We start from the raw sequence: 27,761 nt of genomic DNA on the forward strand, positions 1-27,761 counted from the left end.
CCGGGCGCGGTGGCTCAAGCCTGTAATCCCAGCAGTTTGGGAGGCCGAGACGGGCGGATCACGAGGTCAGGAGATCGAGACCATCCTGGCTAACATGGTGAAACCCCGTCTCTACTAAAAAATACAAAAAACTAGCCGGGCGAGGTGGCGGGCGCCTGTAGTCCCAGCTGCTTGGGAGGCTGAGGCAGAAGAATGGCGTAAACCCAGGAGGCGGAGCTTGCAGTGAGCTGAGACCCGGCCACTGCACTCCAGCCTGGGCAGCAGAGCGAGACTCTGTCTCAAAAAAAAAAAAAAAAAAAAAAAACTAAATGTAATATGATACTTACTAAAAGCTCCTTAAACCCAGTCATGATTAATAATTAGTACAGAAGTTTTTCACATAAAACTGTCCTACATGTCCTTTTCATGTTTTCCTGTTTAATATCTTAGTAATTTACTCAGCTACATAACTACTTTAAATATCTTCCAACATTTAAATATTAGTTTTCCAGAAGGCATTTAACTTGTCCTGTAAAACAGAAAGGGTGATAAATTTATTAATGAATATCTCACAAGGATGTGCTAGGCACTTTACATATGGAGGCATATGTCCTCATTTTTTGGGTAATTCCTCTAGCTTGTTTCCATTGTAACTTGCACTCAGTTATGCATCTAACATGGCTAAAATCCAGGTTGCTCTGACTTTGGAGCACAGGATTCTTCTATGATATGTTTTTAAAAACCCATATGAACTTAACTTTTCTTACTACCCTGCTTGTTTTTTCAGAAGGTAAACAAGATTAATGATTAAACCAGATTAATGATTAATTTCATGTGTATAATGAAATAGTATGTAACTGGTTACATAAAGATGTTTGAGTTAATTTTGACAGATGTATATATATTCCCACAAATACAATGAGCCTATCTAAGACTGACATGCTCAGAATCATGTTAGTCAATGCAGAGATCTAGTTTTTCATTTTACAAAGTCCAAAGGAGTACGTGACTCCCCAAAGTCAATACCACTTAATAACTAGCTTACAAAATATCAAGAGGGAGGGATTACTTTGGGATCCCCATTTATATATCTTTCTAGGTTTTCCATTAGAAGTTAAACTAGAAGATTTGTGAATATACACGTGGTATACCATCATCACTTACAGGGAGATTGTGTTCTAACAGCCCAGGGAAGGGATATTCATTTTCGTTAGGATGGGGAGAAACCTGACTGAAATGGAGAAGTTAAATTCCATTATCAGAAGCTGGGGTTTGCAGCCTCCAAGCTAGGAAGAAACAGAACTCTGGTGCCAATTTACTCACGTATTTTCGTTTTCTTAGCAAAGCTCAAGTCTCTCTTTACAGCCCTCAGATCTCACTTTCAAAACATTTTCTCTCCTTCTGCCCTAATTACATGTAACACAAAACTCAGATTCTCATTCCTCACAATAGAAATATTAGGGAGGTGTTCAGTTTTAGAAATTCAAGAAAAGAGTATGAACCCTACATTTAGAAAAGAAACTAAAATTTCCTTTTAAATCTCAGATTCAATTTTTAGAAGTTAGTCTTTGTACTCCTACACTATTATAATACTTTTTCCCACTCCCAAACAATACATTCACAAGAACTGTAAGCATCCAAATGCCACTATCTCCATATGTAAAGTTATAATTTAGGGAAACAAAGATTATGATGATGTCAACTCTGAATATTTAAAAGCATGAACATGACTCATTTCATTATGACTGACTTTAAAAGTTTAATCATTGTCTTTTAATATGTATTCATCTTGGATGGCAAAATTTTTAATTTTCTAATCAAGTACCTGAAATGTATATTATTATACATCTTTAAAGTGCCTATTTACTTTCAATATATGTAAAACATTATACAATGACTGATATATTTAATAAATATTATTTCAAATATATCACATATCCACATATTCAGAGTATCACATATTCAGAGTATCATGGGTTCAGTATCTCTTCAAGACTCCTAATGATTACAATCATGCCAGAACCATATTTGGTCTATTAGATATTTTTCAAACATTTTCCAGTCAACATTTCACTATATTAGATTTCTCTTTTCCACAGATACATCTTGTTTTTAAATTACAAATTCAGAGAATACTCTCTCAATGAGTAAGTACATATCCTTACATCCTGGGTAGTTGTGAATATCAATGTAAGCATCATATTTGTAATTTACCATCTCTGGTTCTTTCTTTCCAGGCAATTAGATGATAAATGTGCTTTAAAATTCTCTTTCATCACATCATGTTAAAACTTACCTATCAAATGTTCCTGTTATGCCTATCTTTTTTCAGGAAAAATATTGACTGCATTCTCTAGTAATTTATTCAGCTTTTAGCAATCTATTTTTATGGATTTCTAAAACCTTGAATTTGGCCAGTGTAGTGGCTCACACCTGTAATCATAGTACTTTGGGATGCTGTGAAGGGAGGATCACTTCACGCTAGGAACTAGAGACCAGCCAGAGCAACAGAACAGCACCCTATCTCTATAAAAAAATTTAAAAATTAGCCGGGTGTAGTGGCATGCACCTGTAGGCCCAGCTACTCAAAAGGCTGAGGCAGGAGTATTGCCTGAACCCAGGAGTTCGAGGCTGCAGTGAGCCATGATCACACCACTGCAGTCCAGGCTGGGCAACAGAGCAAGATCCTGTCTCAGAAAACTAAAATAAAACCTTGAATTCACTCTAAGCATATATTACAGACTCAAAGATTTTGTAATCCTGTGGCTACTATGTCAAAGAATTTTAACTCTTCCTAAGACAACTACAGTACTAAAATTTTTATTCTGTATGTCAAATTTATATGATGAAAATTAGCTTTATTGGATTTCAGGGGTTTTTCCAGTTCATTTTACCTTTCTAAAATAGTATATTTCCATTTCATTTTCTTGATTGTTTTACTTAACTGTACTGAGCCTCCTTCTCTTTATAAATGGTTCACCCACACATGTACACACACTGTAACTGGAAAAACCACCACTAGTCCTACAGTTTCTTGTGTTCTTCCAGCTTTTTTATTCTTCACAGAAATTTTTTAACTACACAGTGCTTCACTTCCTTATCAACTCATCTTAATCCCTTTCCAATTCAACTTTACTCTGCCAAACCACTCAATCATTGTAGTATCAAGTCTTCAATGACCACTTCCTCATTGAACCCAAAGATTTCAATTTTCATGCTACTCTGGTGCATCAGACACTAGTGATCAGACACTAGTGATCAAGCATCCCATGTCACTAAAGCCAAAGACAAAAACATTTCATTGTGCTTTCAATGACAACTCGTACACTATTCTTTATCAGATACACAAACTCATCAAATCTTATGCTTCAATTTTACTTGGACAGCTTCCAATCTCCAGCCTACTCTCTCAACCTCTTCATATGTCTGTTACATGAAGGCATCTCCAGTTGTGCTACACAAGCATGGAAACTTATTGTACTAAAGCCAGTACTCATCTCCTTTCCCAACTAGAAAATTTGGTCCCACATTACCTCCCTGCACATAATACACATTAAATGTTGAACATACTTAGTACAGGAAAAAACCAAACAGGTTTATGATACTCACATCAATTTATAAGCTTTTGGAGAAAACAGACGGTATTTTCACAATATATACAAAATGTGTTGGTGCCTTTTTAATATTAAATTTTACCCTTTGTTTTACTAAAAACAATATATATATAATATTTTTTTAAAAGTATAAGCAATCTTGGCTAGGTGTGGTGGCTCACGCCTGTAATCCCAGCACTTTGGGAGACCAAGGCGGGTGGCTCACCTGAGGTCAGGAGTTCGAGACCAGCCTGACCAATATGGTGAAACCCCATCTCTACTAAAAATATAAAAAAATTAGCCAGGCATGGTGGCAGGCACCTGAAGTCCCAGCTACTTAGGAGGCTAAGTCAGGATAATGGTTTGAACCCAGGAGGAAGAGGCTGCAGTGAGCCAAGATCACGCCACTGCATTCCAGCCTGGGCAACAGAGTGGGATTCGTATCTCAAAAAAAAAAAAGAAAAGTGTAAGCAATCTTTAATTGGAAGGCCATTAGGCTAAGATGGGTTCCTATGTAAGCAAACTGAAGCCCAGTGTAAATAGTAAAACAAAACTTAATCTTTGCTTTTTATTTTTTAATTATCAACTGACTATAGTTTCATATTTATGGGGTACAAAGTGATGATTTGTGAATACAATGTGGAATAATTAAATCAATCTAATTAACATATCCATCACCGCAAATATTTATTTTTTGTAGTGAAAACTTTTGAAATTTACTCTTAGCAAGTATAAAGTGTACATTATTAGTCACTATACTCACCATACTGTGCAACATATCTCAAAGAAAAAAATTCCTCCCCTTTGACTTTCATCTCCCCATTCCCCTATGCCTTCCCCCTACCCCGGTAACCACTGTTCTACTCTCTGTTTCTTTTAGTTCAAGAGTTTTAGATTAAATATATAAGTAAGCACATAACGGTGTTTATCTGCCTGTACTTGGCTTATTTCATTTTGCTTAAAGTTCTCCAATCCATCCATGTTGTCACAAATGACAAAATTTATTTCATTTTTAAGGCTGAATAGTACTCCACAGAGTATGTATGCCACACATTTCTTTATCCATTCATCTGTCAAAGGACACTTAGGTTGATTCCATGTCTTGGCTATCGTGATTAATGCTGCAATGAACATGGGAATGCAGATATCTCTTCAACATATTGATTTCCAATCTTTTAGGTAAATACCCAGAAGATGGATTGCTGGATCATATGGTAATTCTATTTTTAGGTTTTTGAGGAACCTCCATTGTTTTCCATAATGGCTGTACTAATTTACACTGCCATTAACAGTGTACAAAGTTTCCCCTTTCTCCATATCCTCACCAACACTTATCTTTCATCTGTTTGATAACAGTCATTCTGACACGTATTGGGGTGACATCTCATTGTGGTTTTAATTCGCATTTCCCTGATGATTAGTAATGTTGAGCATCTTTTCATGTATCTGTTGGCCATTTGTATGTCTTCTTTTGAGAAATGTCTATACAGGTTCCTTGCCTGTATATTAATTGGATTATTTGTATTCTTTCTATAGAGTTATTTGAGTTCCTTTTTTATTCTGAATTTTAACCCCTTATCATATGTATGGCTTGCAAATATTTCCTCCCAATCCATAGGATGTCACAACTTAATTTTAATCAGAAACCAACAACTATTCTCTAATGAGCAACTTTCTGCCAGATTGTACCCAAATAAGACAAACAAGTAGCTATGACAATCAAGTAATTTTTTTTTTCAGACAGGGTCTTGCTCTGTTGCCCAGGCTGGAGTACAGTGGCACAATCACAGCTCACTGCAGCCTCAACCTCCTAGGCTCAAGCAATCCTCCCACCTCAGCCTCCCAAGTAGCTGGGACTACTGGCATGTGCCACCATGCCTGGCTAATTTTTGCATTCTTTGTAGAGATGGAGTTTCACCATGCTGCCCAGGCTGGTCTTGAACTCCCGATCTCAAGTGATCCGCCTACCTCAGCTTCCCAAAATGCTGGGATTACAGGTGTAAGCCACCATGCCCAGTCCAATCAAGTAATTTCTTCACTTCCATATTCAGACTGCAAAGGTCTGCTGCTTACACTATTAAAACAGAGCTCCCTGAATTTCTTCTAGTTTTGGGTGTTGCCTCATTCATTAATCCTTTAACACAAAAATAAATTCTGTCTTCAGACAAAATTCATTTTGTCTAAAGTTTTTCTTTTAACAAAGTCAAAACGAAGTTACCAAGGAAGCCCTGAAGCCTTTTTGTGATAAAGCTTAAAAGGTTACGTGATAGTAAAAGGTTACATGCTGAAAGATTCTCAACTAAAGAGTCTTATCATAAGTCAAGAGCCAGTTTCTTACATATTCTTGTTTCTAATCTCTTTTCCTCTTTCCAATACATGCTCTACTCTGCACTCATAATTACTTTCCTAAAATATGGAACTAAGGTCAGTAATCAAAAATCCCTTCCTACTGCATATAAAATAAATTCAAATCCTTTAATCTGGCATTCAACTATTTACAATCTGGTCAATCTGGTGGTGTCAGTGTATTTGTCAAATTTCACTTCCCACTGATGTACTCCCCTGCCCCTCGCACTCCAATCACACCACCCTCCTCATTCCTTAAGACCTAGCTCAAATGAGAGAACTAATGATAGGTGGCAAGCAATGACTATGCACTGAGACCACCAAAATAACTAAGATAGTCCCCAGCTATCAAGAATCATATTTGGTGGAGAAACAAACAAGGCTGGGCACAGTGGCTCACGCCTGTAATCCCAGCACTTTGGGAGGCCAAGGGGGGCGGATCACAAGGTCAGGAGATTGAGACCATCCTTGCTATCACGGTGAAACCCCGTCTCTACTAAAAATACAAAAAATTAGCCGGGCATGGTAGCGGGTGCCTGTAGTCCCAGCTACTCGGGAGACTGAGGCAGGAGAATGGCGTGAACCCGGAGGCGGAGCTTGCAATGAGCCAAGATCGCACCACTGCACTCCAGCCTGGGCGACAAAGCGAGACTCTCCATCTCAAAAAAACAAACAAACAAACAAACAAATCTATGTTATTTAATATAAAAGATGTGATATAAAATAAAAGCAGAGGGATGGGTATGGTGCTCGTGCCTGTAATATCAGCAATTTGGGAGGCCAAAGCAAGGGAATCACTTGAAGTCAGTAGTTTGAGACCAGCCTGGGCAATACAGTGAGACCACGTCTCCACAAAAATGTAAAAATTAGCTGGGCATAGTGGCACATGTCTGCAGTCCTAGCTACTCTGGAGAATGAAGCAGAAGGATCTCTTGAGCCCAGAAGTTCAAGGCTGCAGTGAGCTATCATAATGCCCCTGCATTTCAGCCTGAGCAACACTGTTACGGGAAGTCAGGGACCCGGAACGGAGGGACCCGCTGAAGCCATGGCAGAAGAACATAATTGTGAAGATTTCATGGACATTTATTAGTTCCCCAAATTAATACTTTTATAATTTCTTATGCCTGCCTTTACTGCAATCTCTGAACATAAATTGTGAAAATTTCAAGGACACTTATCACTTCCCCAATCAATACCCTTGTGATTTCCTATGCCTGTCTTTAATCTCTTAATCCTATCATCTTCGTAAGCTGAGGAGGATGTATATCACCTCGGGACCCTGTGACGATTGTATTAACTGCACAAATTGTTTATATAGCATGTGTGTTTGAACAATATGAAATCTGGGCACCTTGAAAAAAGAACAGGGTAACAGCAATATTCAGGGAACAAAGGAGATAACTTCGAACTCTGACTGCAAGTGAACCGGGCGAAAAAGAGCCATATTTCTCTTCTTTCAAAAGCAGATAGGAGAAATATCGCTGAATTCTTTTTCTCAGCAAGGAACATCCCTGAGAAAAAGGATGTGTCCCTGAGGGGAGGCCTCTAAAATGGCTACTTTGGGGATGGCTGTCTTTTAAGATCGTAGACAAAGGGATGAAATAAGCCCCGGTCTCCTGTAGCATTCCCAGGCTTACTAGGACAAGGAAATTCCCACCTAATAAATTTTGGTCAGATTGGTTGTCTGGTAACAAACCTTGTCTCCTAATAAGATGTTATCAATGACAATGCATGACCAAAACTTCATTAGCAATTTTAATCTCGCCCCATCCTGTGGTCCTGTGATCTTGCCCTGCCTCCATTTGCTTGTGATATTTTATTACCTTGTGAAGTATGTGATCTCTGTGACCCACACCCTATTCGTACACTCCCTTCCCTTTTGAAAATAGCTAATAAAAACTTGCTGGTTTTACATCTCAGAGAGCATCACGGAACCTGCCGACATGTGATGTCTCCCCCAGACACCCAGCTTTAAAATTTCTCTCTTTTGTACTCTTTCCCTTTATTTCTCAGACCAGCCAACACTTAGGGAAATAGAAAAGAACCCATGTTGAATATCGGAGGTGGGGTTCCCCGCCTGGGCAATATAGTGAGACCACATCTCTACAAAAATGTAAAAATTAGCTGGGCATACTGGCACATGTCTGCAGTCCTAGCTACTCTGGAGGATGAAGCAGAAGGATCTCTTGAGTCCAGAAGTTCAAGGCTGCAGTGAGATATCATAATGCCCCTGCACTTCAGCCTGAGCAACACAGCAATACTCTGTCTCTAAAACTAATAACAAATAAATAAAATACAAGCAGAATACAGAAAGACAAATTACCAGTTCAAAGTAGCAGAATCAGAGAAAGCTTCACAGGAAAAAACAAAAAGGTGTTCATGTGTCAGAGAATAATGGTTAACACTTATGTAGCACTAACTATATGCTAGAATCTGTATCAAGTGCTTTATGTATATTAACTCATTTAATCCTTATTTTCTATGATGATGAAAATGAGAGACAAAGAATTTAAGTTAAACAAACGTAGTATCATTTATTGAACCTTTTCAAAATGCTAGGCACTATGCTAAGCACTGAATAGGAACAAAATGAAATTAAGGCCTACAATTTTAAAAAGAACAAAAAAGGCAGCCAGGCACAGTGGTTCACACCTGTAATCCCACACTTTGGGAGGCCTGAGGGGGCAGATCACTTGAGCCCAGGAGTTGGAGACCAGCTTGGGCAACACGGCAAAACCTTATCTCTTACAAAAAATACAAAAAAAATTAGCCAAGCATAGTGGTGCACACCTGTAGTCCCAGCTACTGAGGCGGCTGAGGTGAGAGGATCACTTTAGCCCAGGAGGCTGAGACTGCAACGAGCCAAAATCATGCCACTGCACTCTAGCCTAGGCAACAAAGTGAGACTCTCTCTCCAAAAGAAAAAAAGTGAGAGATGGTAGTTACCTCATTTTGTAACTCCATTGGTAGGGCTTAACCCCATAGAGATTGTTTTCTTTTTTTTTTTTTAGAGAGGGAGTTTCACTCTCGTTACCCAGGCTGGAGTAGTGCAATGGCACCATCTCGGCTCACCGCAGCATCCACCTCTCAGGTTCAAGCAATTCTCCTGCCTCAGCCTCCAGAGTAGCTGGGATTACAGGCATGTGCCACCACGCCTGGCTAATTTTCTATTTTTAGTAGAGACAAGGTTTCTCCAAGTTGGTCAGGCTGGTCTCGAACTCCCAACCTCAGGTGATTTGCCTACCTCAGCCTCCCAAAGTGCTGGGATTACAGGCATGAGCCACCACGCCTGGCTGAGATTCTTTTCTAAAATAGGACAAAATAAAAACAGGACTTTTTAAAACAGGATTTAAAAGATTCACCTAATCACCTATATCCTACAGCCATAATTTTCTTTTTAAACAACAGTATGCTTTGCCCAATTTTCTCAACAACATTGATTTATTCAGCAAATACTGGCGGGTTGCCATGGCTCACATCTGTAATCCCAACACTCTGGGAAACCAAGAATTCAAAAAATAAAATAATTAGCTAGGCAGGCTGGTGCACACCTGTAGTCCCAGCTACTGAGAAGGCTGAGGTGATGGGAGGATTGCTTGAGCCCCAGAGGTTGAGGTGGCAGTGAGCAGTGATCACGCAACTGCACTCCAGCCGGGTGACAAAGCGAGACACTGCCTCAAAAAAAAAAAATGGATTACTCACTCTATGCAAGACAAACTAAGCACATACATTTTCCTCCACTTCCTAACAAAATCCCACTGAAATGCATTCATTCATTCTGGAAGAGAAAGCAGGTGGGATCATATTGAGGTTTAAGCCAGTGCAGAGAAAACTGCAGTCCAGAACAAACACACATGCATACATGAGAAGGCTATAGCAATGCAGAAGACATTCTTGCCAGCAGAGCCTGGAGATGTACCAATCTTAGAAACAGAAGCAGAAGAACGACGTAGGACTAAAATCAGAATTATTATAAGATTTATATGAAACAGCAAGTCAAACTTTTTAACACAGCCCTTTACACATAAAAAGCCTGGCAGTAACAGTATTTGTGTCTGGCTAAAACCACATCTGTTTTGTTGTTGTTGCTCTTTTTAATTTAACAGTCTACCCTGGAAGCATTTGAGTATCCTCATGTTCCATAACAAAGCATCCTTATTTGGGTACAGGGTAGAAGGAGAGGAGGAAAGAGGTAATTCGTTTCTTGCACTTCTCTCAAGGACCCTAAAGTGAGACCCAACAGCTAGCATCCTGCTCACTTACAAAAGAGCTCAATAATTTTTTTTTTTTTTTTGAGATGAAGTTTCACTCTTGTCACCCAGGCTGGAGTGCAATGGTGCAATCTTGGCTCACTGCAACCTCCGTCTCCCAGGTTTAAGTGATTCTCCTGCACCAACCTCTTGAGTAGCTGGAACTGCAGGAGCCTGCCAGGACTTCTGGCTAATTTTTGTATTTTCAGAGAGACAGGGTTTCACCATGTTGGCCATGCTGGTCTCGACCTCCCGACCTCAGGTAATCTCCCAAAGTATTGGGATTACAGGTGTGAGCCACTATGCCAGGCCAAGTTTTTTTTTTTTTTTTAAGGAAAATCTCAACAGAAAAGGATGAAAATAAACAATTGACCTGAAAGAAGTAGAGCTATTTCCAGGAATGGGGGATAAATATTTAAAAGTCATAAGTGTTATCCTCAAAGAAATTCATGTCATGAGAACAATGCATCCATTAAAAATCAGTAACTAGAAACTGTGGGGGGAAAAACCACTGAAAAAGAAAGTGAAAAAAACTGAAAGTCAAGGAAATGGTCCTCTTGGATTGATCCTTCATATTATATATTTTTTCTTTTTATATTTTTCCCTCTGTATTTGGAAGAATCTATCTAAATGTATGTGGAAGAATGTATCTAAATTCTGAATAGAATAGAGAAAATGTAAGAACATAATTAAAGAAATAATTGAAGAAAATTTTCCAGAAGTGAAAAATAGGACTCATAGAGTGCCAAGAAGGATGAATGAAAAAAGATTCACCACCTAGAAACACTCTGATAAAGTATCACAGAACCAACGATAAAGAAAACAGTCTAATAAAATCTTCCAGAGAAAAAAGTATGATACCTGCAAAAGAAAGAGACGGCATTAGACTTGTTATCAGATACACTAGACACTAAAAAGCAACAAAATGTCTTCCAAGTTTTGAAGAAAACAAAATGATTGTGGACTAAGTCTATTCCCAAGCTATCATGAAATGAGCAGGAAAGGTAAAGGCATTTTCAGACATATGAAGCCTGTGGAAATTAAATTACCTGTTTAATCCTTTCTGAAAAAATTGCTTAGTTTTACCCCCAACAAGGTGGGAAAAAAATCTGTGACAAATGAGGACATGGAATACATAAAGCAGTAGACCTAACCCAGGCATGATACAAAGAAATCTCAGAAAACAGGTATGCAACTGACTTGGAAAGCAACTAGTCTAAATTACACGTGTGAGAGCTGGAAAGATAGCTTCAGGAGCAAAATGAATTTATTTTAGCAAATATAGTGCCATTATTAGGAAGCTAATAGGATACCTTAATTGGCAGAGGTAGAATTACATTTTTTCTCTGCAGATGCAATCATACTTACTGGTTTTATAGTGAATGATGACTGCATAATTATAATATGGTAAATAGTTGAGAGGTTTTCAATATTTAAGAATCAACCTATAAATAAAGCATAGAAGACTTGTATTGATTGATGTCTTATGGCTCCTTAAAATGTATAAAACCGCCGGGCGCGGTGGCTCAAGCCTGTAATCCCAGCACTTTGGGAGGCCGAGACGGGCGGATCACGAGGTCAGGAGACCGAGACCATCCTGGCTAACACGGTGAAACCCCGTCTCTACTAAAAATACAAAAACTAGCCGGGCGAGGTGGCGGGCGCCTGTAGTCCCAACTACTCGGGAGGCTGAGGCGGGAGAATGGCGTAAACCCGGGAGGCGGAGCTTGCAGTGAGCTGAGATCCGGCCACTGCACTCCAGTCCGGGCGACAGAGCGAGACTCCGCCTCAAAAAAAAAAAAAAAAAAAAATGTATAAAACCCAAGTGTAGCCCGACCACTTTGGGCACATGCTGTCAGGACCTCCTGAGGCTGTGTCAATGACATGTCCTTAACCTTGGCAAAATAAACTTCTAAATTGGTTGAGACTTGTCTCAGCTACTTTTTTGTTTTCACCCTCTATTACCTTCCTGAGGCTGCTGTAATAAATTACCACAAACTGAGCAGCTTAGACAACATAAATTGATTCTCTCACAATTCTAGAAACTGGAGGTCAGAAATCAAGACATCAGCAGGGCTATTCTCTCTCTGAAAGCTCTAGGGAAGGATTCTTCCTTGCCTCTTCCTAGCTTGTGGTGATTACTGGCAATCTTTAGCGTTCCTTGGCTTACAGACACATACTCCAATCTCTGCCTCCTCCTTCATGGCATGGCATTCTCCTTGTGTCTCCATCTGAATTCAAATTTCCCACTTCTTATAAAGCTACCAGTCATTGGATTAGGGCCTCCTTCGATTCAGTATGACCTCATCCTTACTTGAATTACATTTGCAAAGACCCTATCCCAAGTAAGTTCACACTCACAGGTTCTAGGGGATAGAACTTAAACATATCTTTTTGGGGAACACAATTCAACCCACAACACCCCCTATAATCAATTTTCCACACAGCAGCCAGAATGATCTTCACAAATGTACATCGGGTCCTGTCCACTCTCCTGCCTACAGAGCTGTGTCTCCCTGGCCTCTTTCTGCTTCTCAAACTTCTACCACTTTCCTCTTACACTCCAGCCACAGCGGCCTTCCTTCTATCACTCCAACACATCAAGCTCATTCCTGCCTCAGGGCCTCTGCCTGGAAATCTGTCTGGCTCCCTTCTCATCATTCAAGTCACAGCTTAGATGTCACTTCCTCACAGAAGTCTCCTCTGCCCTACGTACTAAAAGCAACACATCCCACGGGTATTCTCTTTCACATAACCCTAGTTTCTTCGCAGCACTTACCAATACCAGAAATTATTTTACTTAAGTCCCCTCTTACTTGAATATCAGCTGTATTGAACACAGATTCAATCACTATAGTTCTAAATGCTAAAACAGGACGTCACAGAAAGTTTTCATTTTTATTTAGTCAAGTACATCTCTTTTCCTTCATGACTTAAGACTAGTGCTTAGCACAGAATAAATACTAAAAAAAAAAAAAAAAAGGAAGTTAACTGTTATTACTACCATAATAGTTTGCAATTATTTGTTTGTACAATCTCCCTGGCTAGACTGAGACCGAAGACAGAAACCTATTTATTTGCCATTTTACCAATCCCAGTGGAGCCGGGCACAGTGGCTCAGGCCTGTAATCCCAGCACTTTGGAAGGCCGAGGAGGGCGGATCACCCAAGGTCAGGAGTTCAAGACCAGCCTGGCTAACATGGTGAAACCTTGTCTCTACTAAAAATACAAAAATTAGGGTGTGGTGGCACGCGCCTGTAATCCCAACTACTGGGAAAGTTGAGAAAAAGGAAAATCCCTTGAACTCGGGAGGCGGAGGTTGCAGTGAGCCCAGATTATGCCTCTGCACTCCAGCCTGGGTGACGGAGCGAGACTCTATCTCAGAACAAACAACCAACAACAAAAATCTCAGTAGTCTGGAACATATTAAGCATTAATAAGAAGTGCTGAATATAATTAGAGAATAACAATTCTGAACAAAGTTATTTTCTTTGAGACTATGGATTCCTTATGTTAAAAATAAATTTTTACAGATAGAAAATGGGACTGTTCTTCCTGCTTTTTGATTTGGTTCAAATCTGAGGAAGTGAGGGCGACCAGTCTTTAACAGATGTAGCAAGACTGTCGAGCTTTTCCAACCTCGCAGGAAGAGAATGGTAATTGCTCTAAAGCCAACACTGTATGTCCATCATACTGGAGATCAAAACAGACAACGGCATTTTTTCTGAAGAGGGGGAGGGGAAACCAAAACTTTTCGTTTAATTTGGGGATGCAGTCAGACGTGACTTAGTTCATAACCACACATTCATCTGGTGCTGAACCTCACATAAGGAACCTTATCGGCTTTCTTGATAAAACAACATCCCAACACTTCAATCTAGAGACGGAGGAGCCCCACTTGGGGTAAAAAATGTAGAGCTGTATGTAATGTCTAGCTGTCCATTCCACGAGAGTCTCCCACCATGCCAAATTCGGAGGCTCGCGGGATTCTCCTACCGGGAGATGGCGGGCTACCTCACCCCAGGTTTCCCCTAACACAGAGTGGCAGTCGCTGAACAAACTGCCCTGCGTTAGTCAGAAGCTGTTAGGTAATTAGACGGCCACGGTGTACAGCAGAAGAGGTGCAGGGAAGCTTCAGGCGGGAAAGACAAATGCCAAACGCGGAGAAAAGGAAGAAAAGCTGCGAGAATGCAGGTCAGTCAGGAACACCGCCATTTCTCACAACTCACGCTACTTCGAATTTTCTCATCTAAGGACCCGCACCCGCACGGTTCACACTGTCTTCTTCCCACTCACTCCGTGTGGGCCAAACCTCTACCTGCCCACTGGAGAACAGCGCGAGTGGCTTCAGGAAGCGGCTGCCGCCTCCAAGACTCACCGGCCTGCCGTGCTGCCACTTCTACACCGAAATGGCTGGTCCGAGGCCGCGTCTCCAGATGCGGCGTCCCAGAAGGTCCCCGCTTTCAACCCCCACCGCGATGTTGCAGCGGTCCGAAAACGAGAGACGCTCAGCCGACGTCCCGGCCCCCGTAGTCGGACGGCTCCGCGACCCCCGGCCCCGGATGTTGATATGTCGTCTGCCCCGGAAACGGCGACGAGAAGCTCAAGGGGGTGGGGGCGGCTTTGCCGGGCTCTCCGGAAGGAGACGTGGCGGCGGTTGGGCCGGGGCTACCCGGGCCCTTTATAGTCCCGCCGCCTCCTCCTCCACCTCCTCCTCCTCCTCTTCTTCTAGAGCAGAGGAGGTTGTGGCGGTGGCTGGAGAAAGCGGTGGCGGAGGATGGAGGAAGGAGGAGGCGGCGTACGGAGTCTGGTCCCGTGCGGGCCGGTGTTACTGGTCCTCTGCGGCCTCCTGGAGGCGTCTCGCGGCGGCCGAGCCCTCCCTCAACTCAGCGATGACATCCCTTTCCGAGTCAATTGGCCCGGCACCGAGTTCTCTCTGGTCAGTGCCCTCACTAACCCCGCAGCCACCCCTCCTCCTGATACTAAGGGTTCGGCCTCTTCCCTCGTTTTTCTTTGCTTTTTCTCCCCAAGACCTTCTCTGCAGACTCTTACCTTCTCTAAGCCAAAGCTGCTTTTATGTCGCGTTCATTCATTGATTCGTTCTCACGTTATGTGGAGACGTCCCCCTAGCTGAGCATTAGGGATCCAGCGATCACCTGCTGCCTACCTTTTTAATTCTGTCGCACTAGACCTTGCTTCCCAACACTCCCAACCTGCAGAAGCAGCTTTCGTAGAATAACGTCAGGTGCACTTACTCATCTTCCTTTTGGAAAATTAACTGTGGCTCTTTCTCCACCAGCAGACTTCTTTCCTTCAGTATTACACGGCACGCTGCCCACACCACAGTACTTCAGACTGGAGTTCCCTCTCTCGTATTCGTTCTCCCTCTGTTGTATACACACACGGACATACGCAAACGCACAGCTCCAAGGGAAACTTTTCCTTTCAGAGTTGTTTCTGAGAGGGCTGTTTGGCCTGTGAGATGTTAACGACCCTTTATGCAGAATATGCTTTACAATTTTCATGTATTACGACTGCTATTCGAGTCCCCAGAACATGAGCTTCTATGTTGTTTTCCTATAGTGAAGAACGTATTTATAACCTCGCGGAAATGAAAATTCAGTCTCGGGGGAGTGGACCGCTGAAAAGTCTTCCTGTCCACGTGTACCTACTGCAGGCCTATACAAATTGTACTCTTATGACACTTACCGTGTAATAATTAACTCATTTATTTCAAATTGAAGTCCCGGAAAAAGCAAATTTATTTTAACTTTTTATTCCAAATACCTTCAAGCATTCAACTTGCAATACTTTATTATATTCTTTTATTACGATATCATTGAAACAGTAAGTGATACTATGATGTCAAAACAAGATGTATCAAGTTAATGGATGTTATGATTACCAGATAGCTTTCTATTTGCAAATGTTAGGGGTTTTTTGGTTTGGTTTGGGTTGGGTTTTTTTGTTTTTGTTTGTTTTTTGAGACAGGGTCTCAGTCTGTTGCCCATCCTGAAGTGCAGTGGCACGGTCACCACTGGCTGCAGTCTCGACCTCCTGGGCTCAAGAGATCCTCCTGCCTCAGCTTCCCAGTAGCTGGGACTACAGGGAAACTCCACCACTCCTGGCTAATTTTTTTTTTTTTTTTTCTAGAGTCAGAGTCTTGAACTCCTGGGCTCAAGCAATCCTCCTGCCTCAGCCTTTCAAAGTACTGGGATTACATGTGTGAATCAAATGTTAAGTTTTTTTGCTTATTTTTCACATCTGGTTTGTTTCTCCAGCCCTTGTTCTCCCATTCTGGTTGTTCAATGGCTTCTGAATTTATCTAGGTAAACATTTTTCTGGGAAGTCAAATTTCTCTTTGTATTGCCACGAAATATTGATATATTAAAATACTTATGTAAAATTTTGTTATGAATCAGATATAACTTTAGCAAGCTTAGATGAGAATACTTTAATCTCTGTTGTTGTATCCAAAGAGGACACTTGGAGTGAATATGGTAGATGTTTGAAGAATTATGTCATTAAAATTTTTTACTCTTGCACCTGTGGTTTTTAATTTAAAAAAACTTGCTGATACATAGCCCTGAAAATTTAATTACCTATAAGTGAGCGATTAAACTAGCATTTTTAGAGGTCACTACCAAATTGTCATTCCATTTTCTTTCTGTCTTAGCATATGCTACACCAGCCTTTCACATATCTAACAATTTTATTTCAAAAAAAATTATTTGGCTAGGCGCGGTGGCTCACGCCTGTAATCCCAGCACTTTGGGAGGCCGAGGCAGGCGGATCGTGAGGTCAGGAGTTCAAGACAAGCCTGACCAACATGGTGAAACCCTGTCTCTACTAAAAACACAAAAATTAGCTGGGTGTGGTGGTGCAAACCAGTAATCCCAGCTACTCGGGAGGCTGAGGCAGGAGAATCGCATAAACCCGGGAGGTGGAGGTTGCAGTGAGCCAAGATCGCACCACTGCACTCAAGCCTGGGTGACACAGTAAGACTCCATCTCAAAAAAAAAAAAAAATTTTTTTTTAAAGGCTGGAGTGCGGTAGGTATTTATAGGCATGATTATGCCCACTACAGCCTCGAACTCCTGGGCTCAAGCAATCCTCCTGCCTCAGCCTCTGGACACGTGGTCACCATTGCATCTGGCTTTTTTTTCTTTAAGTCTGCGTTAGTTTGAGAAAAATTAGAGATATTGTTCTATGAATTGGCACAAGGCCTACGTCCTTCATGTAAAAATAAGCCACAATAATCATTGTCATTGGTATTTTTTTTTTTGTTAATATTTCTATAATCTCAGGGCTTCCCTTTGCTGGTGCATTTAACTGAAACTACTGGCTGGGCACAGTGGCTCACGCCTATAATCCCAACACTTTAGGAGGCTGAGCTGGGTGGATCACTTGAGGCCAGATGTTTGAGACTAGCCTAGGCAACATGGCAAAACCCTGTCTCTACTGCAAATAAAAAAATTAGCCTATCATGGTGGCACATGCCTATAGTTCCAGCTACTTGGTATGCTGAGGCAGGAGAGTTGCTTGACCCTTGGAGGCAGAAGTTGCAGTGATCCAAGATTGCGCCACTGCACTCCATCCTGGGCAACAGAGAAGGCGTCTGTCTCAAAAAGAAAGAAAAAGAAACTACTGCCCTCCTCACCTGGCACTGCCATTTTTTTAATGGGCCAGTTGGTTGGACATTTGTGTGTGTTTGTGACAGAGTCTCGCTCTGTCATCCAGGCTAGAGTACAATGGTGCCATCTCAGCTCACTGCAACTTCTGCCTCCTAGGTTCAAGCGACTGTCATGCCTCAGCCTCCCCGGTAGCTGGGATTGTAGGCATTCGCTACCACACCCGTCTAATTTTTTTTGTATTTTTAGTAGAGATGGGGTTTCACCATTTTGGCCAGGCTGGTCTCAAACTCCTGACCTCAAGTGATCCGCCCACCTCGGCCTCCCAAAGTGCTGGGATTACAGGCGTGAGCCACTGTGCCTGGCCGCTGGTTGGACATTTGTATCTAATATGCAGCTGTATGAAATAGGATAAGGTCCTTTGTCTGTCTACTATCTGAAATTGGAAGAGACTGGATTAGAAGATCTGAATTTTTTAAGCTTTAAAATTACCTTATTTAAATCATCTTCCCATTCAGATATATTGAAACAATATATAATCATTTACAATCTTGCTTTCAGATTTGCTTAGAAAAAGTATTAAGCACCAAAACTGTAAAATGGGGGTTGTTTGTGTTTTAGTAGAGATAGTTTCCCTATGTTGCTCATGCTGGTTTCAAACGCCTGCTCACAACTATCCTCTGGTCTCAGCCTCTTAAAGACTGGGATTACCGGCATGAGCCATCTCACCTGGACAAAAAATTTGTGAATTTTTAATGTGTACATTAACTAGTTAATAATTATTATATTCTTTGCTTATTGATGTTTAGCATTCAGTTTTGTTTTTGTGTATATATTTTCCTTCTGAAGTATCACCTCTGTCATTATGTTCAATTATTCGTTACTTCATAGAGTTCATAGATTTCACCAAATTAAACCACGAATCAGTCTAATTTTCTGTCTACTTCTGTTGTGGATGTAGAATATATTTTACTCAGATTTTCCCAAGCACTACTCTTTGACCAACTCCATGGTTTATAGCATGTTTATAGCATTGACAGGTTCTATCGACAGGTGTATTTTATAGCCTCTACCGTTATAGAAGTTCTCTCATCCTCTAACCATCTTAATTCCTCCAGACCCATGTCAAACATTAGGAATTCCTCGCATGCCAAGATATTTTTAAAGTTCCTTAACTTTTAAAGTACCCCAGCTCCTCTGATTAGTTTCATTATATTAAAGTTTGACTTTATATCAAATCTCTAATAAAATTTGACTTTATGTCAAATCGCTGATTTCCTCTTCTACTGAGAATAGCTTGTTATATAAAAAAAGTTTTTTATACTATCTAATTCTGTATATTCTGAGTTTATTATATTTTGTTTTCTTAAAGTAAGAACCTGTTTTACAAAATCAGAATCCTGATTTTAGTAGATCAAAATGTTTAGAAAAATCACAAAAAATTAACTTTTTCTCCGTAATTGCTGTTACCAAAAAGTAAAATTTGCTAAAAATATATTTTGTGGTCCCAATAAATGACTCAATATTTCAGCAAAGAGTTTTCAAATAGAATTGCTATTTGGTCTATTTTACTGGGAAAGCAGCCTTTCCTAAACTAATGAAAGACAATTATTTGCATCAAGAATTGTCTTCCCTTTTTTGCTGTGGATCCAAACAAGCATTTTCTTTTTACATTGTAAGCATTTTGGAGACCATTTTGAAAGGAATTACAAATGTTATGTCTTATAGCAAATCGTTGGCACAATTGAATGTTTCTAAGAAATTCTTTGTAAGTTTAGCTTTGCAACTCTTACTTTCAAATCTCTTTGATTCCCTCATCATCTATAATGCTTTTTTTTTTTTTTTTTTTTTAAAAGAGAGACGGGGTCTCACTAAGTTGCCCAGACTGGACTCAAACTCTTGGGCTCAAGCAATTCTCCTGGCTCAGCCTCCTGAGTAGCTGAGATTATAGGTGCACACCTGACTTACAGTGGCCTTTTAAACAAGTGTCCTTGGCCACAATTCAAGTCTACATAGTAATCTAGAAAAGGTTTGTAAAAGCTCATTCAAATCTGTTAAAATATTTAAGAGCTTACAGAATATGGAGCCAATCTGTTTGAATTCTCTGGGCTCTGCTACCTCTAGGTTTTTTAACCTTGGACAAATTGTTTAAGCTCTGGACTTTAGTGTCTGTTTCTGTAAAAATGAGTGTAAAACAGTACTGTCCTAGAACTAATACAGCTAGTACTTACTGCTTTGTTTTGTTTTGTTGTCTTGCGGAAAATGCTGTAATTTGCATTTGTGTTTAGGATTACATTGGTGCCAAGTAGTACTGGTTTTATTATAGTTAAGGATTGTTAGGCCAGGGCAGTGGCTTATGCCTGTAATCCCAACACCTTGGGAGACAGAGGCTGGCAGATGGCTTGAGCCTAGGAGTTTGAGACCTACCCGTTTTGCCCACAGGACAAAACCCCATCTCTACAGAAAAGTTACCGGGGCATGGTGGCACGTACCTGTAGTCCCAGCTACTAGGGAGGCTGAGATGGGAGGATCGCCTGAGTCCAGGAGATCAGGCTACAGTGAGCTTTGATCATGCCACTGCACTCAGCCTAGGTTAGTGAGAGACCTTGTCTCAAAAAAAAAAAAAGAAAGTTATTATTAAATTGAGAATAGAACAAAAGTCCTTAATAAGAAGAGGTTCTCCTTGCCAGGAATAGCTAAATAGTACCATAGTTGCACAGTACCATAAGAGGAAAGTGAAGAGAGAATTATCTTAGAACACGTATCATAAAACACAAACATTTCTGCCTTAGTAAAACAAGTATCACATTTTCTATCAGAGAGCAGAGATTTGTTTTTACTAAAATAATATCAGTTGTATTAATTGAAGTGTTTATTTGAATTCTGTTGACTCATACCAATGTGAATTTGTTTGGTTTCATAGTGTAGAAAGCTTTAAGGTTAATTTTGTCAATATATGCCAGAAGTCGGCAAACTACAGGCATGGTGCTGTCCCACCACGTATTTCTATAAATAAGGTTCTATTACTATATCATCATCCCTATTTGTTTACCCATTGTTTGTGTACTTTGGTTGCTAGAGTGGCAGAGGCGCAACAGAGACCATATGGCTCACAAACCCTAAAATATTTACTCTCTGGCCCTTTACAAAAGTTTGCTGACCCCTGATATATACTAAGAAAAAGTTAAGTTGCCCGGGTGCGGTGGCTCACGCCTGTAATCCCAGCACTTTAGGAGGCCGAGGCAGGCGAATCACGAGGTCCGGGGGTCAAGACCATCCTGGCTAACACAGTGAAACCCCATCTCTACTAAAAATAGAAAAAATCAGCCGGGCATGGTGACAGGTGCCTGTAGTCCCAACTACTTGGGAGGGTGAGGCAGGGGAATGGCGTGAACCCGGGGGATGGAGCTTGCAGTGAGCCAAGATTGCGCCACTGCACTCCAGCCTGGGAGACAGAGCAAGACTCCACCTCAAAAAGAAAATAAAAATAATAAAAATAAAATGAAATAAAGTCAAGTCAACACAGATGATCTGTAGTAATTTTGCTTTTAAAAGGAATTTATGGGCCGGGCGCGGTGGCTCAAGCCTGTAATCCCAGCACTTTGGGATGCCGAGATGGGCGGATCACGAGGTCAGGAGATCGAGACCATCCTGGCTAACACCGTGAAACCCCGTCTCTACTAAAAAATACAAAAAACTAGCCAGGCGAGGTGGCGGGCGCCTGTAGTCCCAGCTACTCGGGAGGCTGAGGCAGGAGAATGGCGTAAACCCGGGAGGCGGAGCTTGCAGTGAGCTGAGATCCGGCCACTGCACTCCAGCCTGGGTGACAGAGCAAGACTCCGTCTCAAAAACAAAAAAAAAAAAAAGGAATTTATTTGTGGATAAATTCATACATTCTCCAAATATGAAAAATACTGTATTACATTACTTTCATGTCCCATGCAACAGAACTGAGAGTACTGTATATTTGTAAAGTGCTGTGGATTGTCATATATAGATGGTAATTGCTAATAGCAGTAATAAGTGTTCAGTGATGGTGTATCTATGAACATTCATTGCCACCTCTTAGTGCCTTTGTTTTCTTTTCTTTTCCTTTTTTTTTTTTTTTTTTTTTTTTTGTTTCGTTTTGTAACAGGGTCTTGCTACGTTGCTCAGACTGATCTTGAACTCCTGGGCTAAAGCAGTCCTCCCACCTCAACCTCCCAAGTATAATCACTATTTTAACTTCAATCTATTGCATTCCTCCTTTTTTCCTTTATACTCCAAACATTATTTTGTTCATTTATTTTCCTATTGTGACACCAGAATAAAGCTTATTACTTTCATTTTGTAATTAATACGTATGTTGATGAAGCCACAAAAAAGAATGAAAGCATGTCCTTTGCAACAACATGGATGCAGCTTGGAGGTCATTATCTTAAGTGAATTAAGACAGAAACTGAAAACCAAATACTGAATATTTTCATTTATAAGTGGAGGCTAAGCGTTGAATATACACTCAAAGACAAGAACAATAAACACCGGAGATTCCAAAAGATGGGAGAGAGGAAAGGGTGACAAACTACTTATCAAGTACTAGGGTACTTTAATGTATGTAGCATATTTTCCCTCCCTTTAAAATAATCATCTGTTGAAATGTTAAATTAGTTTAAAGAATCTTTTTTTCCAGCTAGGACTGAAGTTATTCAATGTGATACAATTTCACAGAGAAGAGCATAATGAATATTTTTTGTTCTATTTGCAGCCCACAACTGGAGTTTTGTATAAAGAAGATAATTATGTCATCATGACAACTGCACATAAAGAAAAATATAAATGCATACTTCCCCTTGTGACAAGTGGGGATGAGGTAAGTTTTTATAAATATATCGATAATCCTGTCACCAAAAATATTTATGTAAAACATTGTAACTACATACTTTGAAGTAAAATTAAGTAACAGATTTCTCAATAAGACTGTTTTAGCATAAAAGTATTAATTGGTTTTAATATTCCTGAATTCTTTGATTTTGCAGTTTATCTTGGAAAAATTAGCAACCAACTTTTTTGTTTTTTTTTTTTTTGAGACGAAGTCTTACTCTGTCACCAGACTGGAGGGCAGTGGCGTGATCTTGACTCACTGCAACCTCCGCCTCCCAGGTTCAAGCAATTCTCCTGCCTCAGCCTCCCGAGTAGCTGGGATTACAGGTGCACGCCACCACGCCCAGCTAATTTCTGTATTTTAGTAGAGACAGGGTTTCACCATGTTGGCCAGGATGGTCTGGATATCTTGACCTCGTGATCCACCCATCTCGGCCTCCCAAAGTGCTGGGATTACAGACGTGAAACATCATGCCCAGCTGCAACCAGTTATTAATGTTTTGAATAAAAATCTAACTCCACACTTGCTTTCTTTATAGACATTAGAGTTTTAAAGCAAGATATAATTTTAAATGTATATGTGACTTTTAAAATAAAGAATTGTTTATAAGTAAGTCTGTAGGTACCCCATGCTTTCTCATTACCTTAGCTCATGCCCTTATCTTCCTCCTAAAATGCCCTAACTGCCTCTTATCCATCCTTCAAGGCAATGACTTCTTTCAGGATGAAACAGGAGAGGCAGCATGGTAAAATGGAAAGGACACCAGCCTAGGAGCCAGGAGGCTGAGGTATAGGCTATAGCTAGCTGTGGAACCTTGAACAAATTTGAAACTCACTTCCTCCACTCAATAAATTTATTAAGCCAATTCAGTAATATTTTCATGATCTGGAAAATAGAAATATTAAACTCTGTGCTTTATTGGGTTTTCATATTTGAAATCTAAGACCACTATTTTAAGTCTCCTTGAGACACACACACACACACACACACACACACACACACACACACACGGCATTCAAATCTGAAATATAAAAATACATAGAAAACTGAAAAGTACCTTAAAACTTTCCAGTATATCCTGTAAGATTCAACTATTCTAAGGCTTTCATACCTAAGAATTTGTTTGGGTACAAGCATTTAAAAATTCTGAAATAAGTTTATAAGAATTGTTCAGGAAACTGATACTTAAAAACCTTTTTTTCCTTCCATTCTTGCCTTGTGAAAAACAAAAATACATTTTAAAAGACCTTTTTTTTTAAGAAAGAATGAACTCTATGAAAGCTTATTTTATGGCTCCATATTTTTTACTTCAGTTCATTTGAAAGCAATGGCATACAATAGGATCTTGTTAAACATTTTGACTTTTTTTCTCTTTTATTTCTAAGCATTTGTGATTTGAGTAATGAGTTAATACCCAAACAGCAAAGTTGGGTGAAATTCTAGAAAGACTGTAAGTATTAAACTCCAATTCTTTCTTAGGAAGAAGAAAAGGATTATAAAGGCCCTAATCCAAGAGAACTTTTGGAACCACTATTTAAACAAAGCAGTTGTTCCTACAGAGTATGTATTTTATGTTTACCTGATGACTAGAAAATGATTACCAACAGCCAATAGACCTTTGAAAATACCGTTTCTTCTTTATTATGTTGTATCAGGTTTTTTTTAACTATTATTTTAGGTTTAGGGTTACACGTGCAGGATTGTTACATAGGTAAACTGCATGTCATAGGAGTTTGGTGTACGGATTATTTAGTCACCTAGGTAATGAGTATAGTACCTTATGGGTTGCTTTTTTTTGTTTTTGTTTTTGTTTTTATCCTCTCCCTCCTCCCATTCTCTAGCTTCAAGAAGGCCCCAAGTCTGTTATTCCCCTCTTTGTGTCCATGTGTTCTCATTTTTTAGCTCCCACTTATAAATGAGAACATAAAGTATTTGGTTCTCTGTACCTGTTGTATCAGATGTTAAGTTAGGTATAAATCTAAGTTATTTCTTTTTGTTTTTTTGCTTTTTTCTTTTTGAGAAAAGGTCTCATTCTGTCACCCAGGCTGGAGTGTAGTGGCATGATCATGACTAGCTGCAGCCCCAACCTCCCATGCTCAAGCTGTTCTCCCACCTCAGACTCCCCAGTAGCTGAGCACCACCATGTCCTGCTAATTTTTGTGTTCTTTTGTAGAGACGAGGTTTTTCACAGTGTTGCCCAGACTAGTCTCAAACTCCTGAACTCAAGCCATCCACCCACCTCAGCCTTTCAAAGTGCTAGAATTACAGGCATGAGCCACTGTGTCTGGCTAGTTATTTCTTAATAATATCTTACTCATTTCAATTCCTGTCTAGTGTATGCAGCAGATACCAAATAATACCAATAACAAATCGTATCATTTACCAAGCTGTTTTGAATGTTTTTCGGTTGAAACTAAAGTTTTCTGCCTTTTTTTTTTTTTTTTTTTTTGAGACAGAGTCTAGCTCTGTCACCCATGCTGCCCATGCGGGAGCGCAGTGGCACGATCTCAGCTCAGTGCAACCTCTGCCTCCCAGGTTCAAGTTATTCTGCCTCAGCCTCCCAGTAGCTAGGATTACATGCACGCGCTACCACACCCCGCTAATTTTTTTTGTTTTTTAGTAGAGATGGGGTTTTGCCATGTTCACCAGGCTGGTCTTGAACTCCTGGCCTCAAGTGATCCACCCACTTTGGCCTCCCAAAGTGCTGGGATTACAGGCGTGAGCCACTACACCCAACCAAAAGTATACAAGAGAATTTTAATTTAAAATGCTAATTTTTATTTTTTAAGCTATGTAGAAAATTATCCCTAAGCCAGGTAATTATTACAGACCCCAAGTGTATTCTAGACCTATTTACTTCACAGAATTCTCACATAGAGCTAGTGAAAATAATGAATAGACTTCAGAAATTTCACATTTTTCTGAGGCATAATTGTAAGTGTCATTTAATGAAAGCTTACTCTGAAATCTTAGGGGAAATCTCAGCTGCATCAAATATCAAAAAGTAATTCAGCTGAGTTATGTGGCTTTTGTATATTGAAATATATCCGTCTTTCTTAGATTGAGTCTTATTGGACTTACGAAGTATGTCACGGAAAACACATTCGGCAGTACCATGAAGAGAAAGAAACTGGTCAGGTGTGTTTTTCTTCAAAATATTATGAAACATTATAAGATGAGAACTTGAATAATGAGATTGATAGTTTTAAAGTTGTATCCTTAAAAATGTCTTTGCAAAATACTTAGTATATTTTTATTTTATTTTTCAATATAGAAAATAAATATTCACGAGTACTACCTTGGGAATATGTTGGCCAAGAACCTTCTATTTGAAAAAGGTTGGTGTCTACCCAGTGATTTGACAGTAATGCTGGAATTTGGTTTAAAATATATGTTCAAATTGGAATTTAAGAGATTTTTTTTTGAACAGTCTGTGAATTTTAAAATACTGAAATAGGTTTCTGAACTGTCCCTTACAAAACTTTTGAAGAAGTCTTTGTTTTCACCTTTTTTTTTTTTTTTTTTTGAGACAGAGTCTCTCTTTGTCACCCAGGCTGGCGTGCAGTGGCATGAACACAGCTCATTGCAGCCTCGACCTCCTGGGCTCAAGTGATCTTCCTGCCTCAGCCTCCCAAGTAGCTGGGACCACGGGCACATGCCACCATGCCCACTAATTTTCATATTTGTTGTAGAGATGGAATCTCGCCATGTTTCCCAGGCTGGTCTCAAACTCCTGGCTCAGGCGATCCACCCACCCCAACCTCCCAAAGTACTGGGATTGTATCCATGAGCATGAGTCACCATGCACAGCCTAAAAGCTTTACTAAAATAAGTAAGAAAAAAACATGTTTATCAAAGCAGAAAATAGTGAAAACAATGCCAGGTGCATGTTAGTGTTATATTTATATAGTGTTAGTCTTCTGCTTGGTTTAAGCAAAGTTATTATATGTAGAAATAGATGTATCTCTCAAATGGTGATATATGTTTATTCTATATTCAGATTGGTCAACTAATTTAATATTAAATTTTTCACTGAGATAAAAATACTTCAAAAGAAAATTGTTGTGGCCAGTTTTCTGCCTGAAATAGAGTATTTCCTAGGTAAAGATTAAATATGACTGTCCTTTCATACAAAACCATTCAAGGAAACTAGCTTTAAGTAAAATCGTATGTGTTTTGGACCTTCTTTAGAAAGAAGTTTAAGGTTACAAAGGTGGTTGAAAACTTAGTCATTTGTATCACATATGCCACTGCTCATTCTTTACGCTTACCTTATTCCACAGAACGAGAAGCAGAAGAAAAGGAAAAATCAAATGAGGCAAGTGAGAGATGTTGCTTTTTTTACTCTTAACAGTTATTGTTAGTGAGGTATGAATTTATATAACCTAACTGACAGAATATAGCTTTGTGTTCTTATTCTTCATCTGTCAAATACCTCAAAGGATTGGGTCAAAGAACCTTTGCAGTATATTCGTTTTTTCTGAGAAAAGTTACGCTATTTACTCTTAAGATTATACAAAAATAAATCTATCACTGATGTGTCTGGGAAAGATTCTGTTATAGCATTATATCACTTCTGTGCTTAGCAGTGGTTCCCTCTATGTAGCACTTGAAACTGTTAAGAGGTTTTGCATTTTTTTCTCTTGTTTGATCCCCCTCTCCTGTGGGCAAAACAGGTAGACTATAATGTAAATAACAAGCTACCAAACTGCAAGCATCTTAAAAGCAGGGACTGTCTTTTATCTGTTTACCCCATAGTACCAAGCAGAGTGTCAGACATATTGTAGGCACTTCATAAATGTTAATTGAAAGAATGGATAAATGATGTCCGCAACATAGGGTTGTTTAAAAAGAGTAATTCCTCAGGAAACCTAATCACAATTTTTAAATCCCAAAAATTTTTATAGAGTTTTTTAAAAAATAACTTATTAATAGAGGGTATTTCCATAAATGGCTTAATATCATACTGAGACTTTTTTTTAGAAGTAAAGTAAAATGGCAGAGGCCTTGAAAATTACTTAAAAGTGATGCCTATAACTTAAAAGGGTAGCTTTGGAGAGACTTGATAAGCTAAGCATAGAAACACATAGCATTGCTATTT

At 39.7% G+C, this 27,761-nt stretch overlaps 2 protein-coding genes across 7 annotated transcripts in view; one reads left to right on the forward strand and one right to left on the reverse strand.

Annotated features, from left to right (window-relative positions):
• The window catches only part of ASB3 (ankyrin repeat and SOCS box containing 3), a 126,737-nt gene extending 110,979 nt beyond the window's left edge, over positions 1 to 15,758 (reverse strand). The window contains exon 1 of one of the 4 annotated variants that reach the window (XM_030920803.1): positions 15,424 to 15,758. The gene's annotated coding sequence lies outside the window, so the exon portion shown is untranslated. Of the gene's footprint in view, positions 1 to 14,546; positions 14,743 to 15,423 lie in introns of those variants that run through there. The other 3 variants (XM_010378883.2, XM_030920806.1, XM_030920805.1) reach the window with 3 other exon arrangements.
• Positions 14,663 to 27,761, forward strand: part of ERLEC1 (endoplasmic reticulum lectin 1) — a 33,275-nt gene continuing 20,176 nt past the window's right edge. For 2 of the 3 annotated variants that reach the window (XM_030920808.1, XM_010378881.2), the window contains exons 1-6: positions 14,736 to 15,107; positions 22,544 to 22,648; positions 24,140 to 24,220; positions 25,721 to 25,798; positions 25,935 to 25,998; positions 26,944 to 26,978. In XM_030920808.1, coding sequence (XP_030776668.1) covers positions 14,946 to 15,107; positions 22,544 to 22,648; positions 24,140 to 24,220; positions 25,721 to 25,798; positions 25,935 to 25,998; positions 26,944 to 26,978 — 525 coding nt within the window. In that variant the 5' untranslated portion in view covers positions 14,736 to 14,945. Of the gene's footprint in view, positions 15,108 to 22,543; positions 22,649 to 24,139; positions 24,221 to 25,720; positions 25,799 to 25,934; positions 25,999 to 26,943; positions 26,979 to 27,761 lie in introns of all 3 variants that reach the window. The other variant, XM_010378880.2, reaches the window with a different exon arrangement.

This window comes from Rhinopithecus roxellana, chromosome 17 (genome assembly GCF_007565055.1).
Source record: "Rhinopithecus roxellana isolate Shanxi Qingling chromosome 17, ASM756505v1, whole genome shotgun sequence".
In the NCBI taxonomy this organism is placed as follows: Eukaryota; Metazoa; Chordata; class Mammalia; order Primates; family Cercopithecidae; genus Rhinopithecus; species Rhinopithecus roxellana.